Below are 16,618 nucleotides of genomic sequence, written 5' to 3'. Positions count from 1 at the left end.
GAGAGTAAAACTTCATTTCTACGTGTTGATCCTTGTTACATCTATCACGCAGAAGTCAATTATCATTATTATTAAACTATTTTTATGGACTCGCCAGACAAGAATGCCGCAGATCAGTGTCATACAAAGACCAGGCTCTCTGGCCGGCAGACCTCCCGATTCTGTGTCGAGCACCTTCAGCGACTGATCACTCCTACATTGGCTGCCCTTTTTTTCCACTTTTAAACTCATATGTTCTGCGTTTTACATTCTGCGCACGAAAAAAAAAAAAATCTGTCCTGCAGCTTCGTTTTTCTTTTCTTTCTTCTGTCGTCTGCGATCCAGGACACATCCCGCCGGGTCACTTTTACTGCATGCTGTAGTTGAAGCAATCCAGCGTCTGGAGGAGCTTCCAAATCTGTTGGTGCTTCTCGGCGCCCTGGAATGTCTGGGCTTGGGCGAGGGCTTCCCAGCTAGCAGCATGCTTCAGAATGCGTTTCTGCTGATCATCGTCGAGGATCCCATCCGCGCCGACGGCATAAGCAATCGTCCGCCGCCACACCTCAAAGGGAAGGTCGAATCGTCCCACACCGTCTTCGTGAAGGTCTTTGTCCCTTGTATGCGTGCTCTGGGGCGTTGCACGAGGAGATAACCTCACTTCAGTCGGAACAGACGCTCTCACCGATGCAGATGGTTCATATGCCTCCTGGAGCGTGGGAAATTCTGAGTCGAATGCTTCAGATCCGGAATAAAACGGACTGGAGCGTTCTTCAGCCTCTCCAGGGGTAGTGTCTGTGGCCAGAGGGCCCATTGGCGCGATGTCTTCACCCGGATACCAGTATGCACCTGTACCAGGTTCAACAAACCGCACGCGAGACCGAACACGAGGCTCGACGAATTCCACATGAACGAAGCTTGGCCCATCAGATGAGCGATCGTCTTCTTCACACCATTCCTCCTCATCTTCTTGCTTGCATTCCTCGCCCTCGTTTTCCCTTTCATTTTCCTTTTCATCTTCGTCACCTTCCACCTTACCGACCGATCCCGAACGCTGGCCGCCACCCAGCAGGATAGCCCGAGAAATGAGCATCATTCTTAGCGCGGTGCTCCAAAGTGTGCTGCTATGCACGCCCTCTGTCTTGATTGCCTCAAGCTGGACGCGCTTGCAGAGACGAGTGTATTCGACCTTCAGATCCTTGATCTGGTTTGGGGGTAGCTCGCCTTGGTCTTGTCCTTTGTTTCCTCCGCGGCTGGGATTCTCCTCCGTGCGGTCATTCTCGTCGCTTAGACTCTGCTCTTTGCACTTCGTATCAGACATCTCAGGAAGGTCTTCAGCTACCTCCAGTAGCCGCATTGTGTATGACGGAAGATCATTGGTAGGGCGCCAAATGATGCTCTTGCACAGGGACGCAGTTTGGGGCAGAGCAACAGACTTTCCTGGGGGAAGAAAGTTGAGTAGGTTCTCCGGCGTTTCTTGCTTTCTGAGCATGCTCTGCAAATGAAGGGCGCCGGTATTGGACAGTCCAATCTCCGATAGGACAAGATGAGGGATTGAACGCAGACCTTGATTGCAGGCATACTTCGTCTTGTCGGCCGGATCAATTTGTGTTTGGCCTAATCAGAATCGTCTGTTAGTCTCGGATGCATACCTAGATGAGGACGTTGTACCTTTACTATTCGGACGAGCCTTTTTGCCCTTGTTGGGCGACCTCTTGGAAGATCTGGGGACGTTTTCCTTGACCGTCATTCTAGCCATATCCTCGACTACATCACTTCCTTCGCCATTGTCAACACCAACATCAGTGGCAGCGTCAGACTCAACGATCTGGAGGTCACTCTTGAGGTAGACCCGCGCGAAATGCTCGATGCCCAGACGACCAAGGGGATTACTTCCCAGATCAAGCTTTTTGAGCAAATAGCACTTTTCGAACGCCTTGAGGAAGGCCACCCACTTTTCAACATCTTCCGCAGTCTCAATTCGGAGCTGATTCTTGGAGAGATCCAGTTCCCGAAGGTCACCGGTCGATAAAGCGACTACCTCTGCCAATTTAGCCAACGATTCCACAGTGAGCTGATTGCCTTGCAAACGGAGCTCAGTGACTCGTGCTAAGCTCTTGTCCTTAGCATCTCCGAACTTGATGCATTCGATCAAGACATCGATGAACTGCTCGAAACCATCGTCCGTTAGCTCTTTACCCGTAACGTCGATTTCGAGAAATTGGTCTCGTAGAGCCGATTTATGGCCCTGTTCATGTTTATGGCCATGTTCAGGATTATGGTCATGACCAGGCGGGAATCGCTTTTTCTATAAGCAGTCGTCAGTCTAGTTCACGAGTGTTCAGAGCACGACTGCCACCTACCAAGTTATTTAAGACGGCCTGACCCGCTTTGATGCCGGTGATCTTTCTCTACGGAAGGAGTCATCGTCAGTTTCTGTCCTCTAGAGTTATTGGGTGTTGATACTCAATGAAAGGACTCACGCCAAGGAGGTTGAGTTTCCCCATGTTGAGGAAAGACCACGAAGGTACGGTGTGCAACTTCTTTGATTCACAGTTAGCATGTCTGCTTCAACAATACCGACGCGTCGAGGACAACAAAAGTGATAAAAGTGATGCAAAAGAACAGATATTGTGCCCAACGATTCGCCTAGCGAAAGCCAAGTTCATGATGCAGCGAGGCGTGCGGGCGCGTCACCTGTGTCAAAGTACACAACCCCGAAATCAAATGGGCAGCAACTGTGAACAAAAGGAATCATACTCAATCACATACCTGACTATTGTTGTGCTTCGTGATGAAGTTCACTATGTTATGATAAGATGATTCGTCTTTCGACGCGAAGTTGGGAAGCTGAAGATCGTCAGTGGAGGAGAGAGAACTAGATCAGTGAAGATAATTGTGTCAACAGCCCTATATCGAAAATGTATACGAATCAGCACTAGCGTGAAACACTAACTGTGTGTTTCTGCACTGTTCCATGAACTTGCTAATGCAGAATAGGAAGAGTGTCGAAAAGAGAGTGTTGGGAAAGTGTGAAGAGGGCGGAAAGATGTGAGACATGAAAGTCACGGATAAAGCTAGATGGTTTTATAACAGCAAGACCCTGGGTGGTGTGCAAGATACAACGCGTTTCCCTTTTGGGACTTCGAGGGTTTTTCACACTTCTTCTCATTCACTTCACATTGTGATGGCAATTATTGACTTCGGAAGCACAAAAGAGCGAATATGTGTCATTTTGTACTTCATAAGCAGTATCTGAAGGGCTTTTTACGGTGTTTACCTCGTGTGGGAGCGTCACTAGACGTTCATTCTACTACCTTTCAATTTTGTATGGCAATCTCCGCGGTATTCTGACCAGCTGAAATACCTGCTGTGATACAAGAACTGTGCTTGAAAGAGAGAAGGATATCAACGGATGCTTCCATATCTGCACCATATGCTCAACATCATACAGATCCTGTCTAGTTATCAACCTCAGAACAAATTGATAATATCCTTGAACTCATGCAGTAGAGCAGGGTCAATATCCTCCCAGCCTGCGGGAGCCCCAGCTCCTTCATCCATAGTACCAGCTGTTGGGAAAGAGGTTGGATGAGTAGATAAGATGTCGTTGTCCCTCTTGCATCTTTTCGTCTTGTCATCGACGGTTGTGGTCAAGAAGACCTTCCGTTTCTTCTCATGGATACTAGCGGGAGCGGCTTCAAGGTAGCCAGATCTTTCATCATTATTGTTTGATATCATGTCATTGATCTCTGTGGCAGCTGGATTAATTATATCAGCCTTACCAGAGCATTGCGTTGGTTGGAGTGTCTTTTCCTGGCTTGCTTCCGGCATTGAAACCACCTCTATCAATGAAGGAGACTGAGTGATGGGCCATCCATCGTCGTCACCCCACTCTTCTGTAGTCAAGTCGATCTTCGTGTTGTCTTCGATATTGGAGGCTTCCAGATCCTGGCCTTTCGATGTTGCTACTATGGGGTTTCCGAGCAGCAGGGCGGTTGGTGAAGGGAAGTCGCTGAAGCTGTCATTTCCGTAGTCGCTGGAGGATTCCAGTATGTTCTCTGGGGCTTGGCCGCTGGAGATATCTGGTGTGTTATTGTTGTTGGTCTTTGTGTTGTCTGAGGAGGGCTTGTGCGTTGAACTTGGAGGTTCTGTTCGGTGTCTATATGCTTCGGATTCAGACGGGTTACTCTCTTGGGTAGTAGTATCTTTCTTGGCTATTGTTGCTGAAAGGGTCGTCTGGTTAAGCCCCCTTGTCTTCTTACCGTTGTCCTTATCGGTATCGCCAGGTCGCTTTTTGTTTGCTTTTGGTGGCTTCTCGAGACCATCTCGGCAGCAGAGATGCTTACATCTATTTGCCATTAGTTATTTTTCTTTGAAGATGGGATACTGGCAATACGTTGTCTTGTCTCTGCACCGATGATTGCAGGACCATCTGCCGTTCTCGAGCTTGGTAGACACCGCTTCGACTGCTTGGTTATTTCTTTCAGTCGGATCCTTGCTCGTATTTCTTCGAAACTGCGCTTTGTCTCCTGGTGATCCTGGTAACCTATCGACACACGACCAGTTCTCGGCTTGGTCTGCAGATATTTCGGGTCAATTCATTTAGATCCCTATCTTCACTGGAGTACTTCAACTTACCTTTCTCCAGAAAGTCTCCAAACAACAGATCATCACTGTCCCAGAGGTTTATATTCTGGGCGATGGACCTGGTCTGGGACGTGTCGTTACTGCGTCGGCGAGAGATGTTAGGCTTGGGCCTTGTCGACATCGGATCGGATGGAGAATCCAGCTGAGATGGAAACAAGGTTGCGGGAATATCAGGTTTCAGCTGTGCGGATCGCATAGTCCCAGCTAGGATCATCAGCAACCATAGTACATGACGGTCAAGGGCAATCCTGCATACCGATATCGTCGCACATTGCATAGCACGTCACAGATTGGCCGGCGCTTTTCAACTCCGCACTCAAGAGTATTTCTTGTCCGTTAGGCATCTTAATGCCACTATCTCGAGTTAGCCTTGATGAAGTGTGCTCGGACTATCATCAAGACTTCTTGCCTTATGCGTCGGAAGTCGAGCAAACGACCATCTGAAGTTCCCGCCATGAAGCAGACGTACACCGGGCGTCGTTGGAAGTATGCCGGGCATTTCTCATTCATAAAAGCGACTTCGCTTCTGATGTTGACCCTTACTCCAATACCAGTCTTTATTTCCTGCTACTATATCAGTAAGAGGTCTCAGTCACTTCTGGTATAATACCTTGCCAATCATCTTGACGGACACTCGGAGCTTGGGAAAATCAACAAGCCGCTCCAACAATCTCCTTCCGAACGGAGGGTTTCTGCTCAAAATCATGTCAATTTCATGAGGTTCGCAAAGCTCCAGTGCTTCAATGCTGGTGATCCCTGACGACGCCAGTTTTCGAACGGCAACAATGCCGATCTGTTCGATCTGCTTCATCTGGAGTGGGCAGTCATCCCAGACTTTGGCACCGAAGCTCCTTGCAAGCTCTAGCGCATTTCGCAGTGTAATTGAATCTTCAAGACCTACTTGGCAGTCGATGATGCAGCGGATGAGCCTGTTGATGTGGGAAAAGACAAAGGTTTTATCCTGTTGGAAAGTGAATCTGTGCTTCTGGAACGGTTCGCCATCTGGCAAATCAACAGCACCTAATTCAGACTGGATCAACAGTGAGATCTTGTGTGCAGGAAGTGCTATATCCACGTTTACTGGGAACCGGATTGCATTGGAGCGATTGATCTCTTTATATAGGGACTTCTCGCCTGCCTTGAGGCGTATTTCACGGAATTCGTCTGCTCTCGAAATTACCGACAGCTGCATAGATGGTTAGTCTTCACGTAAAACCCGCAGCAAGCAAACTGCTTTCTTACAATTTGGGATACGGTTGAATGAGGCTTCAAAGTAAGCAAGGTCTTCATCGTCTCAAAGCGCACATAGTATCGCGCCATGGCATCACCAAACTTAGTAGATCTGAGGCAATCGGCGGAGACCAGTCCACAATCCTGGAGAAGCTTGATATCTTTCTGGCATATCTGTCGAAGCATCTCAGTTTCATCTTCCCTATCGGCGTCCTTTTTCAATCGATAATGTGTCGGATTCCGTCTCATTCTCACGAAGAGGAAAGTACCCGCGAGCCATCTGATAGCGGACTCGATATCCGTGACATTGCCGAGTCCGATCTCTGCGTTTAGATGATCAGTAAGATGCAAATGTAAACAGCTTTCAAGGCTTTCAGAGCCAGACACAAGCTTCTCGTAGTGAGCCTCGCGTCCTTGTCTTGTCATTATCACAGCCGTAGCGCTGTCATCGAACTGTGGTCTCCCGGCGCGCCCGAGCATTTGCATGATTTCTAAATCTGAATATTCTTTGCAACCCCCCTCTTGCCATCCGACTGTTCCTTTTATGATGACAAGATGGCAGGGCAGATTTACGCCAACTGCAAGTGTCGACGTGCAACAAATTATGCTAATTTGTCCATTGAGGAATCCTGTTTCGACCGAGCGGCGGTCAACTGGATCAAGGCCAGCATGATGGAAAGCCACACCAGCAGCAATTGTCGCTAGACAAGGTTAGCCGGTACTACAGAAGTTTAAGCGGAAGATGTGCTACCTCTCAAGTCCACATTCTGCACTTCCATAGGCTTGCCTGATCCCTTCCATAACCTAGCAGGAGGATTGGACATGGTCCACAAGCGTGAGAGCTCCTTCGCGGTAGCAACGGCTGAGTTCCTCGTGCAGCAAAAGATCATTATTGGCTTCTTTCGAGAATGAGATGATATAATATCTGCAAGTCTAAAGGAAGAACGTCAATAGCGAAGGTCGGTATCTTATGGAAATCACTTACTTGGAAGTACACATCTTGTCGAACGCGAAATCATTAGTGTGCGACTGGTAGCCGTAGACGAACTTCTGCAACTTCACCGGACGAAAGTCTTCCCCAAAGTGCTCTCTATGGGCGGGCACATGCTGATTTACTGGATCCCTACCTAGCCAAGTTGCAATGTCCTCCGAGTTTGGAACAGTAGCACTCAGAGCCACAAAGCGAACATTCGACCCGTTTGCTTTCATGCGGGATACGACAGCTTCTAGAGTTGCACCACGAGCTTCCTTGAGGATATGCACCTCGTCAATGAGAAATAGCTTGACGAGCTGCATCAAACGTGCGTGATCCTTCCACTTCCGCGTCATGCTGTCCCACTTCTCGGGGGTTGTGATGATAATCTGGCTGTTCTGAACACTCCTCAATTGAGTGTGGTCTGTATCGCCTGTCAACTCGGCACATTGCAGTCCTAACGTATTGAACTTTCTACTCCAGTCTCTGAGCTTCTCGGAACAAAGAGACTTAGTAGGTGCCTGATATATCACCTTGAACCGTTCATCCTTGAGGCAGTTGAGCAATCGACATATTGCCAGTTCCATTATAGCGGTTTTCCCACTTCCTGTAGGTGCAGCAAGGACAATGTTGCTATCGGTTTTGTAGGCCGGCTGGAAGCATTTTGACTGGATTGCATTGAATACAGGGAAAGAAAAGATTGACCTATACTTATCTGGGAGTTCATGCACAGATATGAGGACAATTCCTCGAAGTGAAACCGGAAGATGCTGTTGAAAAGGGTCCTTATGCGAGCCCTGACGGGCAACTGACGGTACCCCGTAGTTGAAGGAAGTACGAGGATCGATATTATTCTCGAAGTCTTGCTCAGGAACATGTGTATTCACCCTGCCAGCTCGCATTCTTCCTAACGGACTAGATGGCGTTCTCACAACCATATCCGAAGGACTAGAGCCGTAACTTTGACGTGGTGTGGCATGAGGACCCGCTGTCGTTTCAAATCATGTTAGCTCGATTCTTCTGGGCTGAGGCCCATGGCCCTTATATCAAGCATGAGCTCTGACCTTGGAAGAAACGAGAGACCCGATTGTAGTCTACTCTTTGGGACGGCCTGGACGATAAGGAGCCACGGTCTGCGATTGAACCGGCTGTCGGAGGACTCTGCACTTGCTCATCTGCTTGGGCCAGGAGTTCAAGATCTAAGATTCTGGGTGATTAAACAGATCTGCTTTTAGATGTGGCTGTGGAGGAATCAATCGGCATACCAAAGGCATCCAGCTCTGGATTTTCATCCCGAGAAAACAACTGCAGGTCAAACTCATAGCTCCTAGGGTTTTCTCTGGGTAGTCGACTGAACAAAGGTTCCTGTGCACCTTCAACTAATCTTTGACCGATGGTGGCACTTGGGTTTGAGCGGGTGGGAGTAGGGAGTTGAGGAACAGCCCTACGCTTATAGGGGGCACTCCGGCGGTTTTGAGGGATTGAATGATAAGAATTGTGCCGCATGATAGGTCAAATGAATTATTGAATGATACGATGTGCAAGACACTGCCACACACACATTCATCACAAGTAGGCGAGAGGGAGTGAATCAGAAATGGGTAATTGAGGAAGTAGAAATGTCACCCGTTGTACTCTAGAGCACGTGGGGTCTATACGCCCAGCATACGGCAAGCGGACAGAAGTATAGTAGTATGATATATGGGGCTATAAAGGTCTTTATGATTTCGTCAGTCTTCAATCCCTAGGGATATAGATTGATCAATGTGGAATTGATCCATAATCTGTAGGATTGCGAGTCGAAAAGAATCAACAACGAAAGAAATATGTGAATAAAGTACAAGAAAGTGGAACCTATATGACGAAAGCGAAAGTGGCATCATCGCTTCTATCCATCCTTATTTACTTCCCAGAAAAACATGATACAGCAACGCGAAGGCTATTCCCACGCAGAAAATGCAAATTGTAGTTCAGTTGTCTCGTGGATGCTTTTCGAAATACCCACCGCTCGGTGTGCGGCCAGCGCGTACGTGGCCCGGGGATGTAGGCCTGGACGTAGAAAGCCCATCAGTGGAGAGAAAAGGCGTGCCAGGAAGCTTTATGGAAATCTCGTTAGGCGATGGGGAGGCTGGTGAAGCATCCCCACTCTTGCTTTCCTTCTCGTAGCGATCCACGCGAATCGGGGGTGGACGGAAGGTTTGACGCTTAGCCTGGGCAGATGCAGAAGTTGCATCCTCGCAAAGGCAGGTAACCACCAACACTGCGAATGATCCCAGAAGAAACTGTTAAGATTAGCATCTACTCGAATGAGACGAATACGATCACGTACATTGGCGGTGAGTTCAGACTCGAAAAGCCAAACGCTGGCCAATGTGGTGAGTACAATACTCGCAGCCATGGCCATGTTCTTGCCATCTCGGTAAGCATAACCAATGTAGAAGGACGTGGCAATGCCACCAATAGCCTGGACGACAACAGTAGACCAAACCACCCAGTTGTAGCCCTCGAAAAAGCCATTAGCAGCGACCTTCTCGCCATCCAAGAAAACGACCCCAATGAAAAGCGCAGGAAATATCGAGTAAACAGACAACTGCACATTGCGAATCCAGAGCGACGTCGACTTCGCACTGTCTTTCAGCACTTTCTCGAAGTAGACGCTTGCAAGGCCAGAGGCGACGCAGGCGCCAACTGTGGCCACGAGGCCAACGGTAGCATTGAGTCGAGGGTTGGCGGTCATCATATCCTCCTCAATTCCCTCGTAGGTTGCAGAACGCTTATGAAGATTCTCACGTCCTAGCTTGGAGGCTTTCCACTCTTCCAATGACCGCGGGAATGCAAGACGCGCAGATTCATCTTGAAGTGTCATATCGTCAGGATTGCCAGTGGGCAACTGCACCAAGGCAACGCCTGCCACGAGGAGGACCATGAGCCCCCATTTTCGGAGCGAGACAGGTCTCTTGAGCAATACCAAGCTGGATATGGCCACGACGACCAGTTTCAACTGGTATGATGCTTGAAAGGTGGCTGGCGGCAAATTCGAAAGAGCGATGTACTGCAGCGAATTCGCAAGCGTATAGAGACAGGCAGGAATAGCAAGCTTCCAGCTATCACCGGAGAATATAGCAGTTGTGAGGGAGAAGAAAAGGGACGTCGCGGGTACCGAAGGAGGGGCTGTCTTCGAAACCTCGTAGAGCGCCATGGTCAGGGAGATGGCGAGCTTGACGACCTCATTGAAGAAAACGGTGGTGGACGTGAGATAGCGCTTGCCGCCCGCCGGCGGCATCACTCTTGAATAATGCAACAGCTATGAGAGGACGAAAAATGAGCAACCGTGTACGCTATGATCAGAGTCGGCGGGAACGACTCACCAAGACAAAGGACGTGCACTGCACGGTCAACTATTTTCAAGAACACGATGTTAGCGATTAAAGATTCCAGGGCTTTTATCAGACAAGCAGCGAAGTTGTCGTGGTGGTATATATCGGCAATATGACGAGCGACTTACTAGGGCCCAAGACAGATGTTTCCAAACCGATCCCAGTCCCGAGGACTGGCGCTGAGCGGACTCCCCCATACTGACGATACTTGTTTCCCACGTCAACTGTCGTTTCTTCGAGAAGGTATCAAGTACGTCGCGTTATAATGATGCAGTTGAATTCGTCTGGCGGCGAACGGACAGGAACTCCGCACTCGATTACCGAGGATGTCGCATACAAATTGGCGCGTGGTCGTGGTGGGAGAGGGGTGTCTTCACACTTGACGAGGAATTCGCAAGCAAACTAGACCAGCACAAAGGGGGGCCAAATGGGTCGCGGATTGTATAAAGGACTGAAGAGCTCGAGAACAGAGCCCTCGAGGATAAGAAACCTCAATAGAGGTCGAAATACTAGGCGCAAACGGGGGGAGAACCAGAAGAATGAGGGAACGAAATGGACTAAAATATGAGGGATCCGGGGTATTCTTGAGACGATTGTTTGGGCGGTGTGGATCACGGGGCAGGTGGCGGTCTAGTCCCTTTGCTTGTCCGGATGGGCTCTTTTGGTTCCTCCCAGCCATACATTAATTCGGTCCCAAAGCAAGTGCTTCGACTTCCGCCCAGAACTTCCCCCCTGAGGATCACATCTGACGTCAGGTTAAGACATACATGCCTCGATCGACCTCGTCACTGCACTGCGCAGATCCAGCTGACGGAATATCTGCCCTTTGTACCCACAACAAAGCGCGCACGCTGCAGATTACGCTACGTTCCGCTCATCATCAACGTGCCATAATACTATTTGGTGAGGTCCGATCGGCAACAACACGATATGGCAGTCAGCTAATATCACCGTGATATCAATAATAGTAATCATGCATGATCTGCAGTAAATCTTATCACGTTACGAGGCTTGGTCTTCTGACGGGAATCTAAGCCGACGGCATACCTACACAATCCTCACAATGCGAGGGCCAGACCCAGTCGAACGGATGTTTCTTGGCAGAACTCAGAACCTTGGTTTGTCGTACCAAAGTTCCAGGTTCCCTCTATACTCGCAACGCACGGCCGGTGAGGCCTCGACGTGGGATTTATGTCGTCGGCCAGGATCATCATCGAGACTTCTCTCACCGGGGTTCTCATAACCCAATCCAAGCGGCTCGGACCGAAGGAACTTGGGGGCCCAACAGCAATCCTTCACTAATCCCTTCGAACTAGGCGAAGTAGGATAAATTTACAGAAGCCGACTCTCGAAGTCCGTAGGATGATGGGCTTTGCCATGGTGGAGACAAAAGATTGAAACCACGCGCATAAGCCACCTTCAAGGACCCTTGATGTCCATAGTCCAATGTTGGGCGCCACTACATTTCTCGAGCCAAAGAGGAAGATAGTAAGACTATAATAGGTGGACAGCTTCACCGTCACGATACCTGAAAAAATAGGAGATCGTCGCAACTTCAACGTTCCTTGCAATAGCTTGCTACGTCATCTGACTGGCATTTTCTATTGGGCAGCTATATTGCTTCTCCCTGCACGTCACTGTACTGACATATTCTCATCCACTTTTTTTTTTACTATACTACGTCTTCCTGGAACTCCCCTCCTTAGACATCTTGCGAAAAAGTGTCTGGGTAAGTATGGGCAATGCTCGAAGGTTTCATGTCTTACGATCAATTCTTACGCATCAAGCGATAAATGGTGGGCAAAGCTCAACAGTCAAGTAACCAACATAGATAATTCAATTATGTGGACGGTGTCCGATAGTAGTTCCCTGAAGTCTAGGCCATCTATCTACAAAACGTCTTCTGCCGTACAGCATGAGTAGCCATAACCACCAACGCTCGAATAATAGAGAAATTCAGAAACAAATGCCGTATGGCCGTATCTCGCTTGATCAATCCGAAAAGGAAAACATGGATAAGGAAAACCAAAGAGTGTATGTTGAGTCAAAGGTATAGAAATCGATAAGTGAGTGTGCAGGCGCGGGTAGGTATTGTAAAACATGTCGTAGAAAGTCGAAGGGATAGAAAGAGTGGGTATCATGACTGCGAGCATCTTGCAACAAACAGCATCATATTCAGTGTACAGCCGTCATAGTTCCATTGTCGTTATTCCACCGCAAGGTCCACATTGGAAGCTCATCCCTCTGCTTCGGCTCCTCGGATTCTTCCAGGACAATTGCCTCGCTGCTATCTGTACGCCGCCGCGAGTGCCGCCTCTTGTCTTGCGGAACAGCGGGGATAGGGCGACAAGGTGGCGGCTTTTGAGCCGGTATAGGCGAGAAGCGGTGGATGGGGAGCGTCGGTGTCAACGGCGAGGCTGCGCTGGTCGACGGAGACGAAAGACCCTCGGAGAACGCCAAGCTAGCACGCGGAGAAGGGAACGAGTTGATAGTTCTCTGCTCCTCGTCGGAAAAAGTACTCTGGCAAACAGAGCCTTCTCTTTCATTGCGGTTTGCATTGGCTTGGCCCGATTTAGGAGGAAAAGCAGGGCTGAGGCGTAAAAATGACATGTCTGATCCATAAAACGAATCCCGCGACGGGACAGACAGCATGGAACCTTGGTCAGGCTCCAGATTATTGAATCGGCTCTCCTGAAAGATGCTGGGTGTGATTTTTCCCTTCCTCTGTCTCATTGCTTCAAGGAGATGCTCCTCCTGTCTTGTCACCGCGATAACTCGGCTTCTTCTGTTAGCCTCCTTCTGGGAGGAGGAGGGGGGCTTCCTGAGTTGGCTCTGTCTCTGATGGCTGAAGATCGGATCTCCGTGGAAGAATTCCGGCTCAGAGATGGTGGGTATGTCGCTGATTCGACGAGATTGGCGGTTGACCATGTATGATGACCTTTCAGCTGATGACTGAGACGCGTCTCGTCGGGCAGATTGAAGCCTCTGTGATGGGCGCGATCCACGGCTAGTGACGGACATCGGCTGATCAATGCTCCGTATTGTGCCCTTTGTCGCCTGTGCCGCCGATGCTGTGCAGATTTCTGCTTCAAATTCGCCGTAGGTCGTAACGCTGTCTCTGGCATTTCGATCTCTATCCAATCGATCACTACTGAGGTCTTCGTCATCATCTTCATCCTCCGAAGAGGAGAGGCAAAGCACGCTGGAGCTATTCAAGTCCGCAGTCTTCAGTGTAGTTCGACTACTCTTCTTTGGCACCGAGCACTTTTCCAAGGGAGCAGACGCATGCATATTCGGTCTCCTAGGGTCGGAGTAATTTGAAACGCGGTGCGAGCTTTGGCGAGGAGGAGCCTTTGGTGATAAGTAGGTCTCCTTACTCCACTCACTACCAGAGCTATTTGAGGTGACCTTCCACAGATTCTCCTCGGGAGCGCGAGTACCACCGGTTCGCCGTTTCTCTTGGCCTTGGGATCGCGAATGTGAGCGACCAGAACGACTCTTACCATTGCGCCGAGAATCTTGCTGCAGTTTCTGCAGAGCCAAGTCCATCTCGCTGGCCCGTACGGTCCTCTCCAAGGACGGATCGAGCCAATTGGAAGTTTTGGTCTCGTAGGACGGTGCATTAGGGGCCGAATCGCTATAGGCTTGGTCGGCCGTATTTATTAACTGGGGTGGCGTCTTCGTGAGCCTAGCGCCCGCCGCATGGCTCTCCATGTTCTTTGCCTTAGTAACAGGATGCTCGGAAACCATGGAGATAGCAGAGGGAGAAGCCACCAAGCGTTGCGGCGACAACAGCGGCTCGGCAGTTGCCTTAGGTTTGGGAAACAGTAGGGAGAGGTCGATCCGGGGTGGGCGCATTTTACGCTTCGAGTCTTTCATAGGGCCTTTCGGTTGTCTGAGGCTGGAGCCGGACTCGGCGCTCTGTTGTGACTCTGGTTTACCTTCCCCTGTAGGCCCGAAGTCGGACGTCGCAATTCCAATGCCAGGAATGGTATTGGATGACGAATCCCGAGAACTGAAGTAGGAGAATAGAGCGGAGGCTGAGCCTGATTGATGGACTTTCTTGGTCGATGTTGGCATAGGCTGTCCAGGCGCATCATCAGGGCGATATTCATGACCCAGCAGAGGTGAAGATGCCCGAACACGAAGGTGTTGGTGGGGGATTGTGGTCTCTGGAGCAGCAGTCGGGAAGGGAACAAAACCACCGCTTTTCTGCGATTTGATCTCCGGGGCTCTCATGAAACTTGGCCGTCTCGAGCGTCTCTTGTCATCACGCTTAGAATGAGTCTCGTGAACAGAGGCATCTGTTGTGCCGAGGATCTTGTAGGCTTTTGATGTGTTCTCGTTCCTCGAATCTCCCGGACTGGCTGTGGGTGAAAGCACTCCACTTGTAGAGGCATGCATGCTGGAGGTTCTGGGGGGGATAGGTATGGATTGCTGGGGCATTAATTAATGTAGTATGGGCGTAACCCACGTCGACACTGCGGGCTGCGATCCTGGTGTCTCTTCTCCAAAATTCAAGCTATAACCAGATAGCAAGAAAGGGTTGGTGATAAGAGAGAGCAAGAGCTCTTGGGCTAAAGTCAACAATTGATCCCGACGTCTTTTTGGTCGGAGGATTCAGGAGGTTTTGAAGTGTCTTTCACTGTTCCCCACCCCAAGTCGGTGAGTCCTCCCAAGCCCGTATGTTTACCGTTTCGGTCACTAAAGATCCTCGTTTCCGGGCGCCACCAGACACACCAATTCGAATTCGAAGAAGCGGTCTAAAAGAATGAGATTTCACAGGAAATGGCGTTCTTGAGAGAGTGTGTGTCAATGTATCGAAGAGGGACTGGAGAGGCAGCAGGGGCGAGTCACGGAGAAATAAAAATTGAACTAGAAGAGTAATAGGGAAAAAGGAAAAGAGGGACTATGTATGATGCAGGTCCGGCGGAACGAGTGAAATATGACCTGCCTAGTACTAGGAGCTCGCAGGGAACACAAAAGAGGGTCTTTCCGAGGAGCTTTGGTGAATGATGTAAACAAAACTTGCAGGGAAATTGACCAGAACCAGAGAAGAACCGGCCGTGCGAGCCGAGAGACCTATTAGGTACTATATATAAGTGGCCGCGATTTTATTACATGTGAGTGACTGAGGATGGGGGGGAAAGGATTTCAGAAGCGTGGAGGGTCGCGGCTTAAGGGGCAAAAGTCAAAGACGCCATTAAAACAGTCTAAACTCAGCATGGGCCAGCTCAGAATTGAAGAGATCCGCGAGGAGCATGGAATGGCCCATTCGCCAATTGCTTGGAACCAGGAACTCGACGGGGAACAAAGCCATTCTCGTGGATCCAGAGGATACCCGGTTGTCATAGTTCCAGTTGGGCGAGAACCAGCAGGGTGGTCCATCAGGAGAGAGCAAGCCGCAGGAGACGGGCGACAGGCTACCTACGTTAGCCCAGAGAATTAAGATTCGTGTCAGCAGACAATTGCAAGCCGGTAGTGGCACCTTAGCACCCTACAATAGCAGTAAGAATCGACAGGCACACAACCATGGGTCCATAGATCGCAAAGCGGCTCCTGAGAGCGTCTGAGTGGCCCATCCAGTGGAGGAGGTTCGAGGGTGGATTCAATGGCTGCTGGTGGCCCGAGGCGAGCGATTCCCATTCAAGTCAAGGCAAGACTTTTAGGAGGATGAGTGGGATGTCCGTGTCTTGCAGTTGTTTATTTTTTCTCTAATTGATTTGTTTTTCTTCTTTTTTAAATTAGTTGTTCCGAAATCAACCCATTTGTCTGGTGGTGGTCCAATATGTGTTTGTTCGCTATACGCATAGAAATGGAATGTTAGTACCTTGCAAAAAGCTCGTCCAGCAGAAACACATCCTCGTACTTGACAATAAGGAGGATGTATGTGTTGGCTAGCAGGGATGAACAACCCCGATAAATCCCACCGTCATGGATCTTAATGCTAGTTCGTCTCCCCTTGCGCCGTCTCTCGTCCGTAAACTTCGACCGTCTTTTCCTTCCCGTCTTCTGTAGATTCCAGGGGATATTCTAGAGGTCAATAGTCGCTGCAGTCCTTCATCTCTTTCGGGTTTAGTTAGACGCGGCCGGACACGTGCGCCCGGGTTCGATTTGAACAATTCGGGCGCAGCCACTTCATATTTCTTACTTTGGAGTACGTAGCAATCTATTTTCTGCGTACCTACACTAGACCACATCCAAGTCAAAAGCAAATAAGACGTTGCCACCATCTATTCTCCGTCATGAAATCGGCCTATTGTGCTCTTTTCTCATTACACGTCGTATGCTTTCTGACGTCCGCACCGGAGATTGTGCCGACGCGTGCACTCCATCAGGACCAGTCATGGTTTCAAATTAAGGGGCTGCAGCCGCTCGGGCTTCTCCACGGGTTCTGCCACTTGCAATCGAT

General features: G+C 49.6%; 4 protein-coding genes across 4 annotated transcripts; all 4 read right to left on the bottom strand.

Annotated features, from left to right (window-relative positions):
- Nucleotides 1–346: 346 nt before the first annotated feature.
- Nucleotides 347–2,483, bottom strand: ASPBRDRAFT_121812 (uncharacterized protein; the record flags this gene model as incomplete). Its single annotated transcript, XM_067617463.1, has 4 exons — nt 347–1,593; nt 1,654–2,284; nt 2,340–2,387; nt 2,460–2,483. 4 exons carry the CDS (start codon nt 2,481–2,483, stop codon nt 347–349), a joined length of 1,950 nt encoding a protein of 649 aa, XP_067480506.1.
- Nucleotides 2,484–3,450: 967 nt separating this feature from the next.
- Nucleotides 3,451–8,335, bottom strand: ASPBRDRAFT_53478 (putative DEAD/DEAH box DNA helicase (Mer3); the record flags this gene model as incomplete). The annotated part of the gene is made up of 11 exons (XM_067627081.1): nt 3,451–4,327; nt 4,376–4,556; nt 4,618–4,830; nt 4,883–4,980; nt 5,036–5,190; nt 5,237–5,812; nt 5,869–6,557; nt 6,608–6,789; nt 6,842–7,817; nt 7,894–8,028; nt 8,095–8,335. 11 exons carry the CDS (start codon nt 8,333–8,335, stop codon nt 3,451–3,453), a joined length of 4,323 nt encoding a protein of 1,440 aa, XP_067480505.1.
- A 464-nt stretch (nt 8,336–8,799) lies between these two features.
- ASPBRDRAFT_120920 (putative UDP-galactose transporter) lies at nt 8,800–10,403 on the bottom strand (the record flags this gene model as incomplete). The annotated part of the gene is made up of 4 exons (XM_067617393.1): nt 8,800–9,111; nt 9,159–10,133; nt 10,198–10,227; nt 10,335–10,403. The coding sequence occupies 4 exons, from the start codon at nt 10,401–10,403 to the stop codon at nt 8,800–8,802; spliced, it is 1,386 nt and encodes a 461-aa protein (XP_067480504.1).
- Nucleotides 10,404–12,381: 1,978 nt separating this feature from the next.
- Nucleotides 12,382–14,610, bottom strand: ASPBRDRAFT_28514 (uncharacterized protein; the record flags this gene model as incomplete). Its single annotated transcript, XM_067622516.1, has 1 exon — nt 12,382–14,610. The coding sequence occupies one exon, from the start codon at nt 14,608–14,610 to the stop codon at nt 12,382–12,384; it is 2,229 nt and encodes a 742-aa protein (XP_067480503.1).
- Nucleotides 14,611–16,618: the final 2,008 nt, after the last annotated feature.

This window comes from Aspergillus brasiliensis (genome assembly GCF_001889945.1).
Source record: "Aspergillus brasiliensis CBS 101740 unplaced genomic scaffold ASPBRscaffold_4, whole genome shotgun sequence".
NCBI lineage: Eukaryota > Fungi > Ascomycota > Eurotiomycetes > Eurotiales > Aspergillaceae > Aspergillus > Aspergillus brasiliensis.
Note: the sequence above shows the minus strand (reverse complement) of the source record. Positions and strands in the feature narration are given on the sequence as shown.